This window comes from Bubalus bubalis, chromosome 3 (assembly GCF_019923935.1).
Source record: "Bubalus bubalis isolate 160015118507 breed Murrah chromosome 3, NDDB_SH_1, whole genome shotgun sequence".
NCBI classification, from domain to species: Eukaryota; Metazoa; Chordata; class Mammalia; order Artiodactyla; family Bovidae; genus Bubalus; species Bubalus bubalis.
In genome coordinates this window covers 102,397,796-102,420,903 of record NC_059159.1, presented here as the reverse complement: position 1 = coordinate 102,420,903, position 23,108 = coordinate 102,397,796, and the positions used below count along the sequence as shown (strand labels likewise).

Below are 23,108 nucleotides of genomic sequence, written 5' to 3'. Positions count from 1 at the left end.
TCCTTTTTTCTTTCGTATGTTTCGGCTAGTTCTTATCACTGTATCCAAAGTGATAGTTACTGCTTATTATTCCTACATTTAGCAGCAATTAAGATAAAAATGGGAGGTCCAAGAATTGAAAGTGAGTTCTGCTATCTTTGGAATCACAGAAATAAAAAGAAACTGAAAAAAAAGAAGTGAGACTGAAATAGGGATATAAAAACAGAAGGTGGTAAAGCTTTTCAGTTCTGTCTCTCTGGTTTGCTCATCTTCTAAAGATCCAAACTGCCACCCAGTGTGAAAATGTCAGAACACCAAGGGGATGTTACAGCAATAGCCAAGGTTAAAAGTAATAAATAAACATATGTACAGGTTGAGCAAGTCTAACAGGGCAAGTGAAATGTCTGAAAGAGCTCAGTGTGCTTAATAACCTAATGGCTCAGACAGGGAGGTCATCAATGCCATCAGTGAGAAAGATCTCCCCAGAAAAGGAGACAAATGAGACTTCAAGAGAAATAATAACTTTAATAACAATACTGGTTCTAGAAATAGCTAACATTTATAGAGCACATCAGAACTGACAGCTTGTTTCCCAGTATGGAGTCTCATTTGATTACCTCTTTACAGGTAACTGAGGCTCTGAGAGTTGAAGACACCTGTCCTAATGCCACATGGCAAAGTAAGAATTCAAAACCAGACCACTGGACTTCCCTGGTGGCATAGTGGTGAGAATCCACCTGCCAAAACAGGAGACATAGATTCAATCCCTGGTCCAGGAAGATTCCACATGCTGTGGAGCAACTAAGCTTGTGCACCACAACTACTGAGCCCGCCTGTGTGCTGCAGCTACTGAAACCCACGTGCCTAGAGCCAGTGCTCTGCAGCAAGAGAAACCACTGCAATGAGAAGCCCGTGCAACACAACGAAGATCTATATATATATATATATATATATATATATATTCTTAAAAAACAAAAAAAGAGATCATCTGAGGCAGGAGTTCTTTCCTTGCTAATGCCTAGTAAACATCACTGCTGCTGCTGCTGCTGCTGCTAAGTCACTTCAGTCGTGTCTGACTCTGTGCGACCCCATAGATGGCAGCCCACCAGGCTCCACCGTCCCTGGGATTCTCCAGGCAAGAACACTGGAGTGGGTTGCCATTTAAAATCAAGCTCTGATTCAGGGAATGGGTGCCCATTAAAAGAGTATGTTAAAAGCTGGACTGAATATACATGACTTTTCCCAAAGTAGAACTTTTTATTTAAGAGGTCAATAAAAGAAAGCACCAAGCTCACTGTCAAACAGGATTATGCTGCCCCCCCCACCCCGCCCCGTGTCTATTTGCTTTTTCCCATCTTTGTAAACCGAAGACCCAGGAGTTTTTATTGCTTCTAAGCCAAATTACTAGATTTCTTCATTCTTTAGCAGTACAGTCCTATGCAAATCTGAGGTACTTATCTCACAAACTTAATGGTCAGAATATGTCTTAGTGCTATGAAAAAGTATCAGGCACAGTAATACTGACAACAAAATTAAAAAGTAACAATTCAGCCAATGAAGAATTGATCCCTGAGAACCTAAATGTGGCCCATGTGACCCCACAGCACAGTCCACTTGAGACTTTAAGCAAGTCATTTTTACTTAATTACCTAGTATCAAGAACCAGCAGATCTAGAGGGCTCACATGTCACCACTCTATGCCTGGTGCCACCAGCATAATACCAAGAAGTGGCACAGGGCAGAGCATTTTCTGAGTATACATCCAATAAACAGATGTTGCACAAATTAATGAATCAATCTATATATATTTGAAGCTGAAAAAAATTAATTCTATTGAACGATTCAAGTTTAATCTGACTAAAATTACAATCTGAAATCCAAGGATAATAAAGAAAAAGAAGACAAGTGTAAAAAAGCCTTCACTTTGTATCTTTTATATCTGATTAATTTCTAAGTTATAACCCATAACCATGCATTCAGTTTTAACACTCTCCAGTCATTACAGTTTTGAACTATTCTTGCAACATTCTCACAGATGGATTTCTAGTCAAGCAAAAAACAAATGGCAGTCAAAAATATATCTGAAGTTTCAGGAAATACATATTCAACCTATACACTATATATATATATACACTATATATAGTATATATATATGCATAGATACGTATATATATACATATACTAAATATTAGATATATTTAATATTTATGTACTCATATGTGAGTATGTGTTTGTCTATATATCTATATATTTTAGGATTGGTTGAATATACTAAATACATTATATATATTAAATGCACTATAAAAGGCATAAAAAAGATAAACAACAAATTGTTAATAGCAATTATTGTCAATGAATATTGTTGATCAATATGGCCTTTTACTATTTTATATAATTTAGTTAGTTAAAATTTTTACTGTAAGAATATTTAGCTATTGGGTCTTTTTTAACTCACAAAAAATTAAATAAGACCTGGTCCTGCTTCTATTTCATTAGCAAACTAAAATATAACTTGCCACTTATGATATATGTTTGAACATAAAACTGGGTCAAATTAAAAACTCAATGCCCTGATTTTAGCCTGTCACTTTCTTCCCTCTGTTTTGCCTACCTAAGAAACCACAGACACATATAAGAGTGTCCATCCCCAGACCCACTGAGATCTTAGGGTTCTTGTCTGTTTTTAGGACCTGCCTTGGCCAATAAACCAAGAAGAAGAAGAAAGAACGTCAGACTCTGGGTCTGCTCCATTGGGGCCCTTGATCTGCTCCAAAACCACCACAGTGAGCAGCGCCACAGTCTTCAGAAAAGCCTCCACAGCCACCTCTGCTTTAGCTCAGGTATCTGCCAGGCTCACCTCCTTCTCCCATGCTTTCTTAAGAAAAAGAAAATTTCACACAATGAAATATTAAAATAATGCAAACATATGTATTAAGTATCTGCTGCTGCTAAGACACTTCAGTCGTATCCAACTCTGTGTGACCACATAGACGGCAGCCCACCAGGCTCCCCCGTCCCTGGGATTCTCCAGGCAAGAACAATGGAGTGGGCTGCCATTTCCTTCTCCAATGCATGAAAGTGAAAAGTCAAAGTGAAGTCGCTCAGTCATGTCCGACTCTTAGCAACCCCATGGACTGCAGCCTACCAGGCTCCTCCGTCCATGGGATTTTCCAGGCAAGAAGACTGGAGTGGGGTGCCATTGCCTTCTCCAGTGCATGAAAGTGAAAAATGAAAGTGAAGTCGCTCAGTCGTGTCTGACTTTTAAGTATAACAGATTTAAAACTTTGGTGAAAATATCAGGAATTTACACCAAAATGCAATGTTAATATCCAGACATTGCTCCACAGGTAATCAAAGGACACTGACTATCATGTTATACAGAAGGAAAAAAAACAAACTATAATATAGGAAAGTGGAAACTTTTAAGAAATAAATTTAAAATGTTAAGGTTGTCACAAATCATATCTAAAAAGAAGAGACCAAAAATATGGTAAAATATATTTTAAAGAAATTATTACATACTTTTTAAACACAAAAAAATCCAAATGATAGTATCCAGCATTAGCCAGGATATGGGGAGCAAGCACACTATATAATGTTAAATGCAGTAAAAATAATGGAAACTTGCCGGGGATCAATTTACTCCCAGGTTTTTATAAGATATGGTTCAATCTAGCAATTCTATTCTTTACAAATATATCAAGAGAAAAAATTGTTATAAATATAAAGACAAAGACAAAGAAATCCTAATGTTCGACAATATGAATTTAAGGTTCATAGTAATGCTATGGAAAATACATAGCTATTGAAAATGACAAATAAGTTACCTATACGTAACAATTTAGAGTGAAAAAGTAAAACAAAAAATATTATTTACATACTTCTTATAGACCTATAAAAGCACAAATAAATTCATGAAATTATTTCATGATATAAAAAATAATGCTTTTTGGCCTGTTTTTAAAAATTACAATATAAGGACTTCCCTGGTAAGATTCAATGGTAAAGAATCTGCCTGCCAATGCAGGAGACACCGGTTTGATCCCTGATCTGGGAAGATTCCACATGCCATGGGAGCAACTAAGCCCATGCACCACAGCTATTGAGCCTGTGCTCTAGAGCCTGGGAGCCGCAACTACGAAGCCCATGTGCTGCAACTACTGAAGCCTGTGCACCCTAGATCCTGTGCTCAGCAACAAGAGAAGTCAGCGCAATGAGAAGCCCACACACTGCAATGAAGAGTAGCCACTGCTCGCCACAGTTAGAGAAAGGCCACACAGTTTTAAAGACCCAGCACCGCCAAAAACAAAATAAATAAATAAATAAATGTTAGTTTTAAAAAAGTACAATATAACAGTGACATACAATTGGGGAAGCTAGTAAAAGACAATATATATGACCTTATTTACTTAAAAAATCCATATCCATATGTTCTTCTTACCACAGAAAAGTATCAAGAAACATGACCACCAAGTATCACCAAAATATAAATAAAGGTTCCTTCATAATTTGGGAGTGCTTTTTACAAGTCAAAACTGTGAAGTTGGTAAGGGAAAAGGTAAAATGTATGGTAGCAAAGATCCGAAGAGGATGTGAAATGTTTCTGAGTTTTAGGTATCCTCTCTTTCTCTCTCTTTCTCACATACACACACAGCCTTTAAAATCACCAGATAATCAGCCACATTGAGAAACTCTGAGAATTGGTGTCACCAGGTGGCAGTGACTACTTGCTCTCATTAGCTCAGGTCTCTTGCATAACACAAAACAAAGGCATTACAGAATGTTTTTCTCCTCAAGTCCCATGATTCCTGCACAGAAGTCACAAACTTATTCTGCAAAGGGCCAGAGAATAAAGTATTTTAAGCTTTGAAAGCCATATAGTCACAACTAGTCAACTCTCATTATAACTAACACAAAAGCAGCCATAAACACTTCTATGAATGAGTGTGGATAAAAACATCACAGATGATGAAATTTGAATTTCATATAATTTCCATTGATCAATAAAACTCTTTCTTTAAAAAAATTTTTTTCCAGCTATTTAAAAATGTAAAAACCACAGACAGTTTGGCTGGCAGTTCCTTAAAAAGCTAAACATGGAATTACCATATGATCTATCAATTCCACTCCTAGGTATATAACCAAATATAAGAGAACTAAAAACACATACTTACACAACTTGTACAGGAATGTTCACACAAGTGCTACTCATAATATCCAAACAGTGGAAACAACTCTAATGTCCATCAATTGATGAGTGGATAAACAAAATATGGCATATTCATATAAAAGATCATTAGTCATAAAAAGGAATGAAGTACTGATATATGCTACAAGGATGAACTTTGAAAACATTTTGCTAACTGAAAGAAGTCAGACATAAAGGGCACAAATTGCCTAATTCCATTTACATGAAAAGTCCAGTATGAGAAAATCAATTAGAGACAGAAATTAGATTAGTGGTGGCCAGGGGTTGGGAGGAAGAAAGAATGAAGAATGAGTGCTAATGAGTACAAGGTTTCTTTGGAGGGAATAAAAATTCTAAAACTAGATAAGTGGTGATGGCTACACAATCTTGTGAACATACTAAAAATAACTGAATTGTATACTTGAAAATGGTGAATTTTATAGTATATGAGTAAATCTCAGTTCTTTAAAATGTGGAAGCCAATCTTAGCTCATGGGTCATACAAAAACAGACCACAGCTGGATTTGGCCTGGGGGCTGTAGTTTGTCAACCCTGTTCTAGCATCAACAGAGAAGATGGCTTTGGGCTAAACTCAGACACACACACACACACACACACACACTCACTCCACAAATTACAGCACTGTCAAAAGCAAACACTTGAAAGAAGCTGCTGCTGGTAAGTCGCTTCAGTTGTGTCCAACTCTGTGCGACCCCATAGACGGCAGCCCACTAGGCTCCCCAGTCTCTGGGATTCTCCAGGCAAGAACACTGGAGTGGGTTGCCATTTCCTCGGGACTAAAAAAATTATTTGATGATTATTACATAAAACTGTGAAAAAGTAGAAAGTCAAAGAACCTGTTCAAGTTATGCTTACTAATATATCAAAGCCATAAAGTTACTCTTCTGAAAGTGGGAAAAATTCAATAGACCAGTTGGGGAGAGGGAGCATGTGTTACAGAAAGCACAATTTTTAAATGCACTCACTCCACAAATTACAACACCATCAAAAGCCAACACTTGAAAGAAGCTGAGTTGGGACTAAAAAATTATTTGATGATTATTACATAAAACTGTGAAAAAGTGGAAAGTCAAAGAACCTGTTCAAGTTATGCTTACTAATATATCAAAGCCATAAAGTTACTCTTCTGAAAGTGGGAAAAATTCAATAGACCAGTTGGGGAAAGGGAGCATGTGTTACAGAAAGCACAACTTTTAAATGCAAGTCACAATTGTGTCATGCCAAAATCCTTTTAAAATTGTTAGATAGCATCACCAATTCAATGGGTATGAATTTGAGCAAACTCTGGGAGACAGTGCAGGACAGAGGAGCCTGGTGTGCTACAATCCAGAGGGTCGCAAAAAGTCGGACATGACTTAGCGACTCAACGACAAAAACAACAACAAAACTAATTTAGAAATTCATTTATTGGCACATTACCTGGAGACACTAGCTGTATTAACTCAAATCTGGTTAGAAAGCCTAAAAAGAAAAAATTAGATTTTAATACTTCAGAATATTGTCAGAGTTTTTCATTAATTACTAAGTGTAAAACTGCCATAACACCCTATTTATATTACTAAAATAATAATAAGTGGCATAACACCAATGAATCAGGTATTTCTAGACCCAACATATTGGGACATGTGGTAAGAATAACTGAGTTATAAAAATATATTTTGTCCCCTGAAAAGTATTGACAAAATGTGATATTTTCTTTCTCAAAAATGTATTCATAAATCACCAAAATAACAATATATTTTTCATTTTAAAATTCAAAATACTGTTATCCATTAACCCATAAAAACTTACTTTGCTTACTATGCTATATGACTATATAAATAAAACAACAATTTTTTATCTTTCCTGAGTTCAAAATATATTTAGAAATAGTGTCTACACTCAATATGTTAGCAAATTTGGAAAACCCAGGAGTGGCCACAGGACTGGAAAAGGTCAACCTTCACCCCAATTCCCAAGAAGGGGAGTACTAAAGAATATTCAAACTACTGGACAATTGTGCTCACTTCCCGTGCTAGTAAGGTTATACTCAAAATCCATCAAGCTAGGTTCAGCAGTACTTGAATTGAGAACTTCCAGATGTACAAGTTGGGTTTAGAAAAGGCAGAGGAAAAAGAGATTAAATTGCCAACATTCGCTGGATCATAGAGAAAGCAAGGGAATTTCAGAAAAACAACTATTGCTGTTTTATTGACTACGCTAAAGCCTGTGACTGTGTGAACCATAACAAACTGTGGAAAACTCTTGAAGAGACGGGAATACCAGACCATCTTACTGTCTCCTCAGAAACCTGTATGCAGGTCAAGAAGCAACAGTTAGAACCTTATATGGAACAACCAACTGGTTCAAAATTAAGAAAGGAGTATGAAAAGGCTGTTTATTATTGTCACCCTGTTTATTTAACTTATATGCAGAGCACATCACTCAAAATGCCAGGCTGGATGAGTTACAAGCTGGAATCAAGACTGCTGAGAGAAATATCAATAACCTCAGATATGCAGATGATACCATTTCTAATGGCAGAAACTGAAGAGGAACTAAAGAGCCTCTTGATGAGGGTGAATGAAGAGTATGAAAAGGCTGCCTTAAAATTCAATATTAAAAAACTAAGACCATGGCATCCAGTCCTATTGCTTCATGGCAAATAGAACGGGAAAAGGTGGAAGCCGTGAGAGATTTCCTCTTCTTGGGCCCAAAATCACTGCAGATGGTGACTATAGCCATGAAATTGGAAGACGCTTGGTTCTTGAAAGGAAAACTATGACAAACCTAGATAGTATATTAAAAAGCAAAGACATCATTTTTCCAACAAAGGTCCATACAGTCAAAGTTATGGTCTTTCCAGTAGTCATGTACAGATGTGAGAGGCAGACCATAAAGAAGGCAGAGCGCCAAAGAATTGATGCTTTCAAATTGTGGTGGTGGAGAAGACTCTTGAGAGTCCCTTGGACTGCAAGAAGATCAAACCAGTCAATCCTAAAGGAAATCAACCCTAAATACTCTTTGGAAGGACTGATGCTGAAGCTCCAATACTTTGGCCACCTGATGCCAACAGCTGACTCATTGGAAAAGACCCTGATGCTGGAAAGATTGAAGGCAGAAGGAGAAGAGGGCAACAGAGGATGAGATGGTTGGATGGCATCACCAATTCAATGAACATTAACTTGGACAAACTCCAGTGACAGACAGGGAGGCCTGGCTTGCTCTGGTCCATTGGGTTGCAAAGAGTCAGACACGACTTGGCAACTGGACAACAAGGATATGTTTTATAAGGATAAGGTCTATAAGGATAAGAATAAAATTCAAATATTAAAAGTAATTTAAAATACAAATGATATAACAATAAAAATCAATAAAAATAATTCCCACAAAATATTAGAAGTAAAAACATTTTAATATAGACAATAATGGTGTTATATACCTGAAAGTTACTGACAGTAGATCTTAAATGTTCTCACCACCAAAAAAAAGGTAATTATGTGATGTGATAGAGGTATAACCTAACACTACTGTAGTAATCATTTTGCAAAATACCTGAGTATCAAATCCACATGTTGTACACCTTAAACTTACACAATGTTGTATATCAGTTACATCTCAAAAAAGCTAAAAAATACATACCATAAAAGTAAAATTCTTCCTTTGTAGACTTAAGAAAAACATGAATATGTAAGAACAAAATTTTAAATGCCAAGAAAATTAAAAGCCAAGACAGCCCATAATTTTAAGTTTTCCAAACAGGAGTGAGGATTATATTCTTTTCAACCATCACCCCAAAGGTAATGTGTTGTACTTCATCTATCTCAGTTTCTAAATTCCTTATATTCAATTAATTATCACCACAAGCCATGCCATGAATTGGAAGACTTAATATTGTTAAGATGCCAATATTCTCCAAGATGATCTACAGGTTCAATGCAGTCTATCAATGCCTATCAACTTTCTAGTTGGCTTCTTTGCAAACTGACAAGCTGATCCTAAAGTTCATATGGCAAACTAAGGGAACCCAAATAGGAAAAACAATCTTGAAAAAAAATTTCGTTTTAAAACTAACCATAAAGCTATAATAAACAAAATAGTGTGGCACCAGCATAATGACAGATACATCAATCAATGAAATAGAATTGAGACCCTCCAAAAAAACCTTCACACTTATAGTCAGTTGATTTTCAACAAGAGTATCAAGACTATTCAATGGGGAAAAAATACTCTTAGTAATAATGGTGTGAAGACAACTGGATATCCAGATGGGAAAGACTGAAGTTGGACCCTTCAGTTCAGTTCAGTCGCTCAGTTGTGTCCTACTCTTTGGGACCCCATGAATTGCAGCACGCCAGGCCTCCCTGTCCATCACCAACTCCCGGAGTTCACCCAAACTCACGTCCATTGAATCGGTGATGCCATCCAGCCATCTCATCCTCTGTCATCCCCTTCTCCTCCTGCCCCCAATCCCTCCCAGCATCAGAGTCTTTTCCAATGAGTCAACTCTTCGCATGAGGTGGCCAAAGTACTGGAGTTTCAGCCTTAGCATCATTCCTTCCAAAGAACTTGCCATTTACAAAAATCAACTCAATATGTACTATAGACCTAAATGTAAGAGCTAAAATGATAAAACTCTTAGAAAAAACCAAAGATCTTTGAGTTAGTGCTTCCCTGGTGGCACAGTGGTAAAGAATCCACCTGCCAATGCAGGAGACACATGTTTGATCCCTGATCCATGAAGATATAAAAAGAAGTCAAATATTGACACATGTTGTAGCAGGAAGAATCTTAGAAATGTTATGCTAAGTTAAAGAAGCCAGTTACAAATGACCACATATTATATAATTCCATTTATATGAAAAATATCCAGAATAAGCAAATCTATAGAGGCATATAGTTTAGTTAGTAGTTGTCTAGGGCTGGAAGGGATGAGGCAGAATGGGTATATAGCTATATATGTGGTGATGAAAATGTAAGATTATGGTGGTGGTTACATAACTAGGTTAAGATATAAAAATCATTTAATTGCAATAAAATAAAAAACAGAATCATACCATCTAATAAATCCCATCTATATCTAGAAAATGGTTTGTAATTCAATTAACATGATTCAAATTTTACAGACTATCATGAACATAAATATGGGTTAAATATGGAAGTATCATAACAGAATACAGCAGAATTTTATATCTATGAATTACATATACACAATAATCTCTCACTCTCTTTTGGGGCAGGGGGTGTAGAGAGGAGTACCTACTTTCTAAAATGTCTGCTACAGCTCCAGGATCTATTGCATTTTCAAATACCTACAGGGGAAAAAAATGGGGGAAATAAATCTTCCAAGTTTTATTAATATATACTTATATAAAATTTAGATCATTTTCTTCCAAATTATTAACACATGTCAAATCCAGCCATATGACACTTTAGGATTCAAAAGGAGTGCCTTTAACAGCTATGTGGTTAAAAGTTCAACAAGTGACTACAGAGGAAATGAATAAGAATTAACACAATACAAAGAACAAGGAAAATTTGAGTTGGCTGAAACTACCACATGTTCAAAATGTCATCCACTTGACCTGGCCCCACAGTCTGTTCCTAAAAGCACATCTGATATCAACCTCAAACAGTCTTGTTTGAGTACCTAGAAAAACATCCTGAATACAACAGATATTCACTATATGTTAACTGAATGAATGACTTCTCTTCCCAAACAACTGGTTGTGCTAAAAAGGAACATACATAAAAATTCTATGTGTAACACAAAAGAAAAGCTAAATACTCATAGCTAGACTCCCACAGAATCCAAAAATAACAAAAGACAGTGAGCCTCATGAGTTTTAGGTATATCATGAACCACAAGAAAAACACTGTGATACCTGTCTCAGTTCAGTCGTGTCCGACTCTTTGTGGCCCCATGAATTGCAGCATGCCAGGCCTCCCTGTCCATCACCAACTCCCGGAGTACACTCAAACTCACGTCCATTGAGTCGGTGATGCCATCCAGCCATCTCATCCTCTGTCGTCCCCTTCTCCTCCTGCCCCCAATCCCTCCCAGCATCAGAGTCTTTTCCAATGAGTTAGCTCTTTGCATCAGGTGGCCAAAGTACTGGAGTTTCAGCTTTAGCATCATTCCTTTCAATGAACACCCAGGACTGATCTCCTTTAGAATGGACTGGTTGGATCTCCTTGCAGTCCAAGGGACTCTCAAGAGTCTTCTCCAACACCACAGTTCAAAAGCATCAATTCTTCGGCGCTCAGCTTTCTTCACAGTCCAACTCTCACATCCATACATGACTACTGGAAAAACCATAGCCTTGACTAGACAGACCTTTGTTGGCAAAGTAATGTCTCTGCTTTTGAATATGCTATCTAGGTTGGTCATAACTTTCCTTCCAAGGAGTAAGCATCTTTTAATTTCATGGCTGCAGTCACCATCTGCAGTGATTTTGGAGCCCAAAAAAATAAAGTCTGACACTGTTTCCACTATTTCCCCATCTATTTCCTATGAAGTGAGGGGACCAGATACCTGTCTAGACATAGCCAAATGTGTTCATTCTGTCCTTCGTATAAAAGGGCCTAGGACTGAAATAAAAGCATACCATGCCCCTCTTTCTGAACTTTAGAATCTTGTTTTTTAAAAAAAAGTTTTCAGTAGACTTTGATTTCAGGTATCAAATTTCTGATTTAAATGGTGCTTAACCTTAAGCATGATTAAAATCTGCTCTTGACCCAAAACCAGGTCTACTTTAATGACAAAAGTACAAGCTGTCCCCTGTAATCCATTTTTGTCTCACTGACTTGGATATAACAAGTAAATGTGGGTGAGCTGTGATTTTTTCCAAAACTGTTTCAGTAATATTTCATCCTTTCTCTTCATTTATGTCTAAGAATTATTCAAGGATGATTATGGGAAATAAATGATCAACATGAGCTGCTTAAACACAATGGCTCTTACATTCTTTATGAATAATTTCTTATTTACCTGGCTGCTTTAGAACACTGAATTCTGAATTACTCAGAAGGTCCAATGTTTTCATTACTCGCTGCCAAGTATTTGTAGCTAAAGAACGGAACAGATACAAGAAAGCTGGAGTCAACTAGTAGAAAGTCTGAATATGAACCCAAAGAGCTCACACAAGAGGGCAATTTTTCAAAATTTAAAATAAAGCATTTATGGATAACCAACAAGGATAACCTACTGTATAGCACATGGAACTCTTCTCAATGTTGAGGCAGCCTGGATGGGAGGACAATTTGGGGGAATATGGATACATGTACATGGGCTGAGTCCCTTCACTGTTCACCTAAAACTATCACAGTATTGTTAATTGGCTATACCCCAATATAAAATAAAAAGTTCTTTAAAAAATTAAGCATCTTATGTAATTGCACCTTATAAAATGAAAAATGGTCCATAATGTTTTTTACTAGTAATCTCAAATACACAGTTTTGTGACATCAGTAATGGCATCTGCAGTGACTCTGAGACTCATTGTCCTCTTTTGCAAGTCAGGGAGGTGGGACTGGATGACCTCCAAGGTCATTTATAGATTGATTTACAGCTTTTACAATTTTACATTCTCGAGTTTCTTATAAAAATATTTTTAAAGTCGTCTAAATAAGCACATTTAAAGTTGATAAAACTAATAAGGAAATTCTTGGAGGAAAAAATGCACTGAATTTTCTCCACCCACTTTTTACCATGACCAATATCAAAACGGCAGTAGATTCCTTTGTATACTGACTGTATATTCTAAGATAATATCCATTTATTCCTTTCTTACCCAGCCAGTTAGGAAGACTCTATTTAAATTAACAGACAGTGATTTATAAAAATATTACACACTGCCCTAGACCTTTCAAAAAACATCAATAGTCATCTTCTCTGTTGTTGTTGTTGTTTTTCTGGCTGTGCCACACAACTTGGAGGATCTTAGTTCCCCGATTAGGGATTGAACTTGGGCCTCCTGCAGTAGAAACCTAACCACTGGACTGTCAAGGAACTCCCTCTTTTCCTACTCTCAGTTTGAAACATAGATGTCATTTTCTGGGCACCACCAACCAGACCTTTTAAAGTGATAGGCCCTCTCCTGGAGCCTTCCCACATTCATACCCTTCCCCAAAGAAGTACCTCAGTGATACTGTTTGGGACAAAATCATAGACTTATCAAGGTTAAAACTGATTCAATCTCTAAATTCCAAAGAAAAACCTTAAGAGATTGTCAGTGATTGGATGGTAACAAAATTAATATTTCATGAAAGTGGGAAGAGGGTTAGTAACATTTGGCTATTTATATATTTGACATTCATTGGAATGGAATCTAGTCTTTATCACTGAGCTAAATAAACCAGATATGACCTAAGGAAACTCAGAAAATGTAAAGGGCCTTCTTGTTTTGTTATAGGATTTCAGATACAGGGTTTAACTAATTTGGTTAGTTTGGGGTATTTTTCTGGGCCTAAAAAGTTTGTTTTTGAGGTCTGCTAGTTTACTGATAATCTCTATAAGAAATTTATCTCAGTTGCCTCTAACATCTCTAAAAACATTCAGAAAATGCTCTCTGCTCCAGTTAGAAAATGCCATGGGAGTTCCAAGAATAGAAAACAACCACCAGGGTACTTAGCACTAGTTTGACAGAAGTTGGCTCAGATCTGGGATTCAAAACAAGTCCTCCAACTATGGTTCTGCACTGTGCTGAGGTGCCTTCATGTAATTTTTTTAAACAAAATTTACAAAATAACTTTATAAAAGCTGTGTTCTTTATAAAAACCAGTAAATGATCTTCAAACAACAGAATTTGAATTTCTCTATTTAGCAATGAGAAAGTCAAGATCACCTTTTCAAACCTCATGCTTCGCTGAATCATAATAGGGAACATAGAAGGAAAGCAGTCTGTCTCCAGGTACTGATTCAGGAGGTAAACTCCAAGGAACACATCATGCTTGTCAGGAAGGAATACCCCTGGGCAAGAAATCTTAAAAAAAAAAAAAAAAAAAAAAATAGAGAAAAGGGATTTGTTTTGTTTTGTTCTGTAAAGGCTCTATTTTCCCTAACCTCCCACGTCAAATCCCCCCCCCCCCCCCACCTCCCCACCACCACCAACTCTCACCTTCTCTCATAGCACCACCCCCCTCCCCTCCTCCCCTTGCGCAAACTGGAAAATCCACTTTCCTCGCACATCTCCGCCAGGTGTCACAATCGTTCTCTCCCTGGCTCCTCTCCCCGCCCCTCCAGGATGGCAGTGCGGAAGCGGAAGAGGCTGCAAGGCTGAGAATCTTCTTCTTAGGCCGGCCAGGTACTGTGGTTCGGGCCGCTCGCCGCGATGCAGAGCCCACGAAGGAACGCCGAGGGACGCCCGCTGGGCACCTGCGACCCCAGCAGCAGCGGCAGTCCGGCCCATGGCGGCGGCAGCAGGTTCGAGTTCCAGTCCCTGCTCAGCAGCCGTGTGCCGGGCGCCGACCCCACCAGCGCCCGTCTCCGCGCGTCTGAGAGCCCAGTGCACCGCCGCGGTTCGTTCCCCTTGGCTGGGGCGGGCTCCTCTCAGGCGCTCCCGCCCCAGCTGCCGGAGGAGGACCGCATAGATCTGAACCCGTCCTTCCTGGGTATCGCCCTGCGCTCCCTACTGGCCATCGACCTGTGGCTGTCCAAGAAGCTGGGGGTGTGCGCGGGGGAGAGCTCGTCCTGGGGCAGCATGAGGCCCCTTATGAAATTGCTGGAGATCTCGGGACACGGCATCCCCTGGCTGCTCGGCACCCTCTACTGCCTGTCCAGGAGCGACAGCTGGGCAGGGCGCGAGGTGCTGATGAACCTGCTCTTCGCCCTGCTGTTGGACCTGCTATTGGTGTCCCTCATCAAGGGGCTGGTCCGCAGGCGCCGCCCAGCCCACAACCAGATGGACATGTTTTTCACTATTTCGGTGGACAAGTACTCCTTCCCTTCAGGCCATACCACCAGGGCCGCCCTTGTGTCGCGCTTCATCCTGAACCACCTTGTGCTGGCCATCCCACTGAGGGTGCTGGTGGTACTCTGGGCCTTCATCTTGGGTCTCTCCAGGGTCATGCTGGGGCGGCACAATGTCACCGACGTGGCTTTTGGCTTTTTTCTGGGCTACATGCAGTACAGCATCGTGGACTATTGCTGGCTTTCACCGCACACTGCTCCAGTCCTCTTTGTACTGTGGAACCAACCGTGACACCATCTCTTTCACTGTGGCACCAGGACATCTGAAGGTTTCCACCCGTGATGATACTGACATAAACCAGCATTCATCATGCTTGCCCCTCTAAGGACATTTCAGGTTTCCTTTTGGGATTTCAAGTGACCTATCATCTTAATTGGAGAAGGCAATGGCAATGGGTTGCTAGGCTAGAGCACAGTGCTGACCATTACTGATCACAGCCATATTACAGAAAGCAAAAAAAAAAAAATCCCTCTATTATATACTTATTAAATAACTCTTTATCGCTCCAGGAAAACTTTAAAGAAACCAAGTTGGAGTGATTATAATGTTGCTGCTTCTTAAAAGTTGACATCAGAAAATTTTGTAATCCTGTAAATCAAGATATCACCTGTAAATTGAACTTTGAAAAAAGGAAAGCAACTTCATTCTGTAAATATATACATGCAAATGAGCCACATCCTTATCCTTTTCCTGAGGTAGATTTTAAACAGTATTTTAAGAGTCTATGATATAGCATTAATCACTCAGCTGAGTCTGACTCATTGTGACCCCATGGGCTGTAGCTCACCAGGCTCCTTGGTCCATGAGATTCTTCAGGCAAGAATACTGGAGTGGGTTGCCTTTTCCTACTCCAGGGTATCTTCCTGACACAGGGATCGCACCTGCGTCTCCTGCATGGATAGGCGGATTCTTTACCACTGCGCCACATGGGAAGCAGAGGTAGATTTTAAGAGCCTATGACATAGGTTTTTCTAATTTATTCTCTGACAATATGTTACTATAGTTGGGGAGATTTCTTCTTAATCCTGATTTTCTTGGCAAGCTTTTTTAGTTTTGTGTCTTCCATCTTCACAGATTGAGTAGTGGAAATGAGAGATTACAGTACATATATTTCTCTTCTTTTCCTCTACCTCCTCGAAGATCTTTAAATAGGTATTTCCCACTACCCTAATATTATCCTTCTGCATTCAGAGAACAAGCCAAGAACTTACCTGAAGAAGAAATACTTAAAAGTGGGCATATCAACAGTGCTCATAGAAAGTAAAGATGGGCTTACTGCCTCGGGCTTAATTCTGTTGACCGCAAATAGCATGACAGGACAGGACAGAAAAGCAAAGTCACTGAGGAGGTCAGAGGAACTGAGTCTTGGAGGCAGGATCACCACATACTTTATCAGTGGACCAACATGGAAGGAGATGGGCCCTGCTGCCTACCATCTCTACTGAATAAAGAATAATGCTTCTTTATTGAGGTAATAAAATGGAGAAATAACTTCTTTGCAATGTAAGAGCATAAGCTTTCAAATATATACCACAAGGATGACCCTGTATATTAAAGCTTTTCATGTGGAATTCCATTTCTCTATATAAGCACACTTTAGGTAACAGTATTTAACTTGAAATTCATCAAGCAGAGCATACTGCTATACCAGGCATAAAGTATAACTCCAAGATTTTCTGTTTATATTGACTCTCACAATTAAAGTAGTTTATCCATGGTGCCTCCCCAATTCACAAAACCAAAGACCACCAAAGACAGGGTGGACTCTACTTATTATTCCTTGACTGGGAAAGACTGATGAGGGTGTGTGCTTTAAATGCTGCTATGCCTGAAAATGTGAACCTTTAAATTATCTATGGAATTGATGTCTTTAGATAATCTTAATAACCAACTATTTCATATTTAAAAATAGGGTGATGGCATTTGATCTATCATATAGACATACATATAGGAATCTGGAGAATGGCTGTGACAGGTAGGTTCTGACTAGGTGGAAGTGTGAATTTTCCAGTGTTTGAGGAACACTGAAAAAGGAATAGCTACTCTTCAATATAGAAATTATTTGCATTCTCACAACATCCTGAACACAGACTACCTCTTCACTTCTTGAATCAGCCAAACTCTGACACTCTAGGTGGTTTCCTTTATTTTTAGCCTTAACAGAGATACTTTAACTGCAGCAATCTTCAGCCCAGATATTTGGAAAAAAATATTTCCTCTTGCAGGATCCACAGGTCTGAATAATGGGAGGTCAAAGTTAGGCTCACCTTATTCCTGATTATTTTTTTGTAATTCCCTATCTTGACTGCCAGGGCCTGAGTTTGCTGGTTTTTAAAGCACAGGTCAATTCATCTGATTTTTGGGGTGGGGGGGTGGGGGCGGGTGGAGAGTATACTAAGTACTACAGAGGGGGAAAAAAAAAACTGATTCTACTGTTAATTAATTGTACATTGATGAATTCCTTTTAAAAGTCAAAATAAAATTAACCAGTAATGTTGAATGAAGTGAGATGAAAACTTAATTTTTTCGCCTTGATGAGGAGCAAGACTGATTTACCACTCAGCTTCTCATGAATTCCTTCATCTTACTGAACAATTGTGAGAATTCACAACTGATATAGCACACTTGATATAGTCAGTCCTATTTGCTGTCAGCAAAGTGGTTCAAATCCAGGAAATTTCCATCTTTGTTTCAGAGCGGCACATAAGAGGAAATCACAGCACTTGTCACTTACATGGAGATCAGTCCTAGGTGTTCATTGGTAGGACTGATTTTGAAGCTGAAACTCCAATACTTTGGCCACCTGATGCAAAAAGCTGACTCATTTGAAAAGACCCTGATGCTGGGAAAGATTGAGGGCAGGAGGAGAAGGGGACGACAGAGGATGAGATGATTGGATGGCATCACAGACTCAATGGACATGGGTTTGGGTGAACTCCGGGAGTTGGTGATGGACAGGGAGACCTGCCATGCTGTGGTTCATGGGGTCGCAAAGAGTCGGACACAACTGAGCGACTGAACTGAACTGAACCAGATTTTCCATGATTGTAAACTGTTGATCTTGGGCTTATAATCATATCCAGTAGAACAGTCCCTTATAGCTTTCAGAGAAAACCACATGACAGTCTGTCACCAACTACAGGATTGGAAAATGGAAGCTGAAATAAGGAATCAGTTCAGTTCAGTCGTTTAGTCGTGTCTGACTCTTTTCAACCCCATGGACAGCAGCATGCCAGGCTTCCCTATCCATCACCAACTCCGGAGCCCGCTCAAACTCATGTCCATCGAGTTGGTGATGCCATCTAATCATCTCATCCTCTGTTGTACCCTTCTCCTGCTTTCAATCTTTCCCAACATTAAGGTCTTTTCCAATGAGTCAGTTCTTCGCATCAGATGGCCAAAGTATTGGAGTTTAAGCTTCAGCATCAGTCCTTCTAATGAATATTCAGGACTCATTTCCTTTAGGACGGACTGATTGGATCTCCTTGCAGTCCAAGGGACTCTCAAGAGTCTTCTCCAACACCACAGTTCAAAAGCATCAATTCTTCGGTGCTCAGCTTTCTTTAGAGTCCAACTCTCACATCCAGACATGACTACTAGAAAAACCATAGCTTTGAGTATATGGACCTTTATCAGCAAAGTAATGTCTCTGCTTTTTAATATTGCTGTCTAGGTTGACCATAGCTTTTCTTCCAAGGAGCAAGCGTCTTTTAATTTCATAGCTGCAGACACCATCTGCAGTGATTTTGGAGCCCAAGAAAAGAAAGTCTCTCACTGTTTCCATTGCTTCTCCATCTATTTGCCATGGAATGATGGGATGGATGCCGTGATCTTAGTTTTTTGAATGTTGAGTTTTAAGCCAAGTTTTTCACTCTCCTCTATCACTTTCATCAAGAGACTTTTTAGTTCCTCCTCACTTTCTGCCGTAAGGGTGGTGTCATCTGCATATCTGAGGTTATTGATATTTCTCCCAGCAATCTTGATTCCAGCTTGTGTTTCATCCAGCCCGGCATTTCTCATGATGTACTCTGCATAGAAGTTAAATAAGCAGGGTGACAATATACAGTCTTGACGTACTCCTTTCCCAATTTGGAACCAGTCTGTTGTTCCATGTCCGGTTCTAATTGTTGCTTCTTGACCTGCATACAGATTTCTCAGGAGGCAGGTAAAGTGGTCTGATATTTCCACCTCTTGAAGAATTGTCCACTGTTTGTTGTGATCTACACAGTCAAAGGCTTTGGCATAATCAATAAAGCAGTAGATGTTTTTCTGGAACTCGCTTGCTTTTTCTATGATCCAATGGATGTTGGCAATTTGATAATAAGGAATGACTTATTTGATAGTAAGGAATGATAATAAGGCAATAAGGAATGACTGGCCCCAAAGAGGAAAAATGAAGTCACTCTGCCAGAGCACCTCACTTAAGCAGGATTCAGTGGATAATTATTAAAAAGTTATTGATTTATTTCCTTTTTGGAATTAGCAAGCCAGAACCATCTGTAGGGGAAGTAGCTTAGAAAAATTTTGACTGGTTTATAGAGGTGGCAAATTATCAGGACATGATGGGGCTTTTTGAGAGTAAAATCTTCCCTGGTTATTGAAAGGAGGGGCTTTTTAATCTTCTCAGAAATCTGTATCCCAGAAAATAAAACCCTTCTTGGGACTTAATACAAGGTTGTTTTAAATGAATAGAAAAATTTCACATAAAGCTAAGACAGAAGTTAGCTTGGGGTGGGGAAGGGACGGCAGTGGAAAGAGGCTGATCCGAATTAAAGGTTAGAAAGCCAGAAAGACCAATGTAAAAAATCTTAGGGACAGAGATTCAATTAATGATGTGTGTGGGGCGAGGAGTGGTGAAAAAGACCGGGAAAAAGAACCCCGAGGAAAGAGTGTGATTTGGGGCAAAGAGGGGACGTTCGTCGATCTCTCTTACCGCCCGGATCTGAAGTTCCACCACCACCTCCAAAGGCATAGTTCCCTACGTGGGTGAAAGGGCAGGAATGAAAAGATCCTTTTGTGCTGAGTCTTGGAGCGATTTTCTTAGTTTAACTCAATCCCTGGAGCAAATGTTCCCAGCAGTTTCCACAGACCCCCACCCCCTTGTAACCCCATCAGTCCCCCGCCCCCAGCCCAGGTCCCTCCCACCAGGACGGGTCTCACACGGCAGGAGCTGGAGCCAAGGCTTCCAGAAGGCAGAAGTGTCGCGTTGCCATGGACACTCAAACGCGCACCCTTCCGCCCTGGAATGCTCCAGAGGTCCCCGCGCAGGCGCGCGAGCCTCCAGCGCTCTACTTGGAAGTCCTCGTCCCAACATCAGCTTCTCAGACTGCAGGATGGCAGGAGGGCACGTCCCTGTGTACTGCCCCGGTCGCCTGATCAAGAGATGCGAAGAGTCGTAGTTTCCTTTCCGCCACTCTTTCATCAACTCTTTAGGGCCCCAATCACTAGGTTAAAATATTTACAGTGTCCATTCTAAAAGCTGAATGTGATCATAGTTCCCTTATGATTTAAAGCGCTGCCTGTTTTTAGTAGCTACACGACTGAGCGACTTCACTTTCACTTTTCACTTTCATGCATTGGAGAAGGAAATGGCAACCCACTCCAGTATTCTTGCCTGGAGAATCCCAAGGACGAGGGAGCCTGGTGGGCTGCCGTCTATGGGGTCGCACAGAGTAGGACACGACTAAAGCAACTTAGAAGCAGCAGCAGCAGCAGCATGACCCCCAAGCCCTGGAAATTCTGTAACAATTCCAATTAATATAGATGGGGCTTCCCTGGTGGCTCAGTGGTAAAGAATCTACCTGCAATGCAAGAGAGGCAAGAGACGCGGGTTCGATCCCTAGGTTAGAACTATCCCCTGGCAAAGGAAATAGCAACCCACTCCAATATTCTTACCTAGAGAATCCCACAGACAGAGGAGCCCGGTGGGCTACAGTTCATGGGGTCACAAAGAGTCTGACACAACCAAGCACAGCATACAGCACAGCAGAGGTACTCTCTTGCTTATGAAATGTTACCTCCTCATGTTTAGTTCAGAAAACATGGCCACCCACTGTCAATAAGAAATGAAACCCATGTTAACTGAAAATGCAAGGACAATTCTTAGAGAAGTTTAAAAGTTAGGTATCCTGTTTTAGTCACAATAGAAAATATGTTTTCAGTCTCTCTGCTGTGGTTTAGTTAACTTAAAGCAAGCACTGAATTACATTATCTCCCAATCAGTAGTTACCATAGTTGCCAAAGCCAGGGTTACACTGTAAAAACCATCAGAGGTAGAAGGCAAGGCAAAGTTCTTAACCAGAAGAGGAAAAAGCATTTTTTTCCTATTCACTGTATTTAAGACAAAAAAAGAAGGAAAAAAGGAGGGGAGTGGCTGCTTCTAGCCAATCAAAAAAAAAAAATCTGGGAAGGTCAATACTCTCTCTAAAAAGCAAAAAACAAAATGTATTGGAATTAGTCATTTATTACTAATATCTTACATTAGAGATTTACACAAATAGTAGAAATTTGAGTGTATAAAGATAACCTCAGACAAGAATTCAGTATTCATTTTGGTAACCAGAATGCCTTTCCCTAGGGAAAAACTCATTATGATGAACGAAAATGTATTGTGTCCGTATCCAGTCCTCAATGATCTGTCTGTCTGCATATGGAGAGGCACACCAGGGGGTACTTACAATATCTAGAGCACTGATTTGTCAGCTCACAACAGCTTGCTAGCACCCTTACTAATGCAGTTATATACAGGGGACAGGACCTGCCCTGACCCTCACAAGTACATCATCAACACCAATGCTAAGATATCAAGGAGATTGACAAACAAAACCTGAATATTAAATACATACACGGCTAGACATAATAGAAGGGAGGAATCAATCTTTCTTTCTTGAGAAAAATGCTAGGGTTGTGTATGGTAATTAAATTCACCCCCACAATAACTTTTTGAAGGAGGTATTATCCTTATTTACAGATGCAGAATCTGAGGCCAGACAGCCATTTGTCCAACATGACACAGTTGAAGGGAGGGAGGCACCCTTGAACCCAGACATGCCCTACCATGTCACTGCCCTTGCAACAATCTATTGATCCCAAGACACAATGTCCCATTCTATGCTCTTCCTAGCCCTTAACTGGACTCTTCTCGCTTAACTGAACTCTCCTTGATAAAACTGAAACCTCCTTGCTTGGCTTCCCCTTGCACAGCCCTTTTCTGGTTTCCCTCCAACTCTGTGGCCATTTTTCCTGTGTCTCTATTCATCCTTCTCTCCCAGGCTAAGCAGTGTTTCTGGTTCTTTCTTTTCCTCACTCTGTATTCTTTACCAAGGGTATCATCCGATGTAGGTATGGATTACCAAATGTACATAGATTTATACATCCCACCCAAGCTTCTCTTATGTTCTCCCAGACAAGGTAGAATCTATTACATATATATATGTGTGTGTAATACATATTACCCATACTACATGTAGCACATATTACATATATATGTATGTGTGTATGTATGTGTGTATATATGTATGTTTTTGTTTCTCAGTCGCTAAGTCGTCTCCGACTCTTTGCAATCCCATGGACTGCAGCACGCTAGGCTACCCTGTCCTTCACAATCTTTTGGAGTTTGTTCTTCCTTTTGGTGTGTGTATGTGTGTATATATAAGGAAATGGCAACCCACTCCAGTATTCTTGCCTGGAGAATCCCATGGACAGAGGAGCCTGGCAGGCTACAGTCCAGAGGGTCTCAAGAGTTGGACACAATTTATCAACTAAACCACCTTTTTGGCAACTGCACCAACAGCAGTTTTCATTTGTTCCTGTGATTGTTGATTACTATTTGTCTCTGTGAACTGTCAGCTCTGCATGCCTAAGAGTTTATATCCTAAATACCTAACATAGTAGATGCTCAATAATGATCCTGATCAGATGTTAAGTACAGAGACGGTCAAGCCAGTCTATAGGGTTGAGAGTACATGCAT

The 23,108-nt window shown here is 39.7% G+C and overlaps 2 protein-coding genes across 17 annotated transcripts in view; one reads left to right on the top strand and one right to left on the bottom strand.

The window, feature by feature from the left end:
• SPATA6L (spermatogenesis associated 6 like) overlaps positions 1-20,356 on the bottom strand; it is a 112,899-nt gene extending 92,543 nt beyond the window's left edge. For 6 of the 16 annotated variants that reach the window (XM_045165046.1, XM_045165045.1, XM_045165043.1 and 3 more), the window contains exons 1-5: positions 20,301-20,351; positions 20,072-20,116; positions 14,014-14,151; positions 10,431-10,479; positions 6,608-6,649 (exon numbers count right to left, since the gene is read on the bottom strand). In XM_045165046.1, the coding sequence (XP_045020981.1) occupies positions 6,608-6,649; positions 10,431-10,479; positions 14,014-14,151; positions 20,072-20,116; positions 20,301-20,351 (325 nt within the window). Of the gene's footprint in view, positions 1-6,607; positions 6,650-10,430; positions 10,480-12,158; positions 12,237-14,013; positions 14,231-20,071; positions 20,117-20,298 lie in introns of those variants that run through there. The other 10 variants (XM_025279103.3, XM_045165051.1, XM_045165050.1 and 7 more) reach the window with 8 other exon arrangements.
• Positions 14,435-17,638, top strand: PLPP6 (phospholipid phosphatase 6). Its single transcript, XM_006068193.3, has one exon. The coding sequence runs from the start codon at positions 14,500-14,502 to the stop codon at positions 15,367-15,369; it is 870 nt and encodes a 289-aa protein (XP_006068255.1). The 5' UTR covers positions 14,435-14,499; the 3' UTR covers positions 15,370-17,638.
• Positions 20,357-23,108: the final 2,752 nt, after the last annotated feature.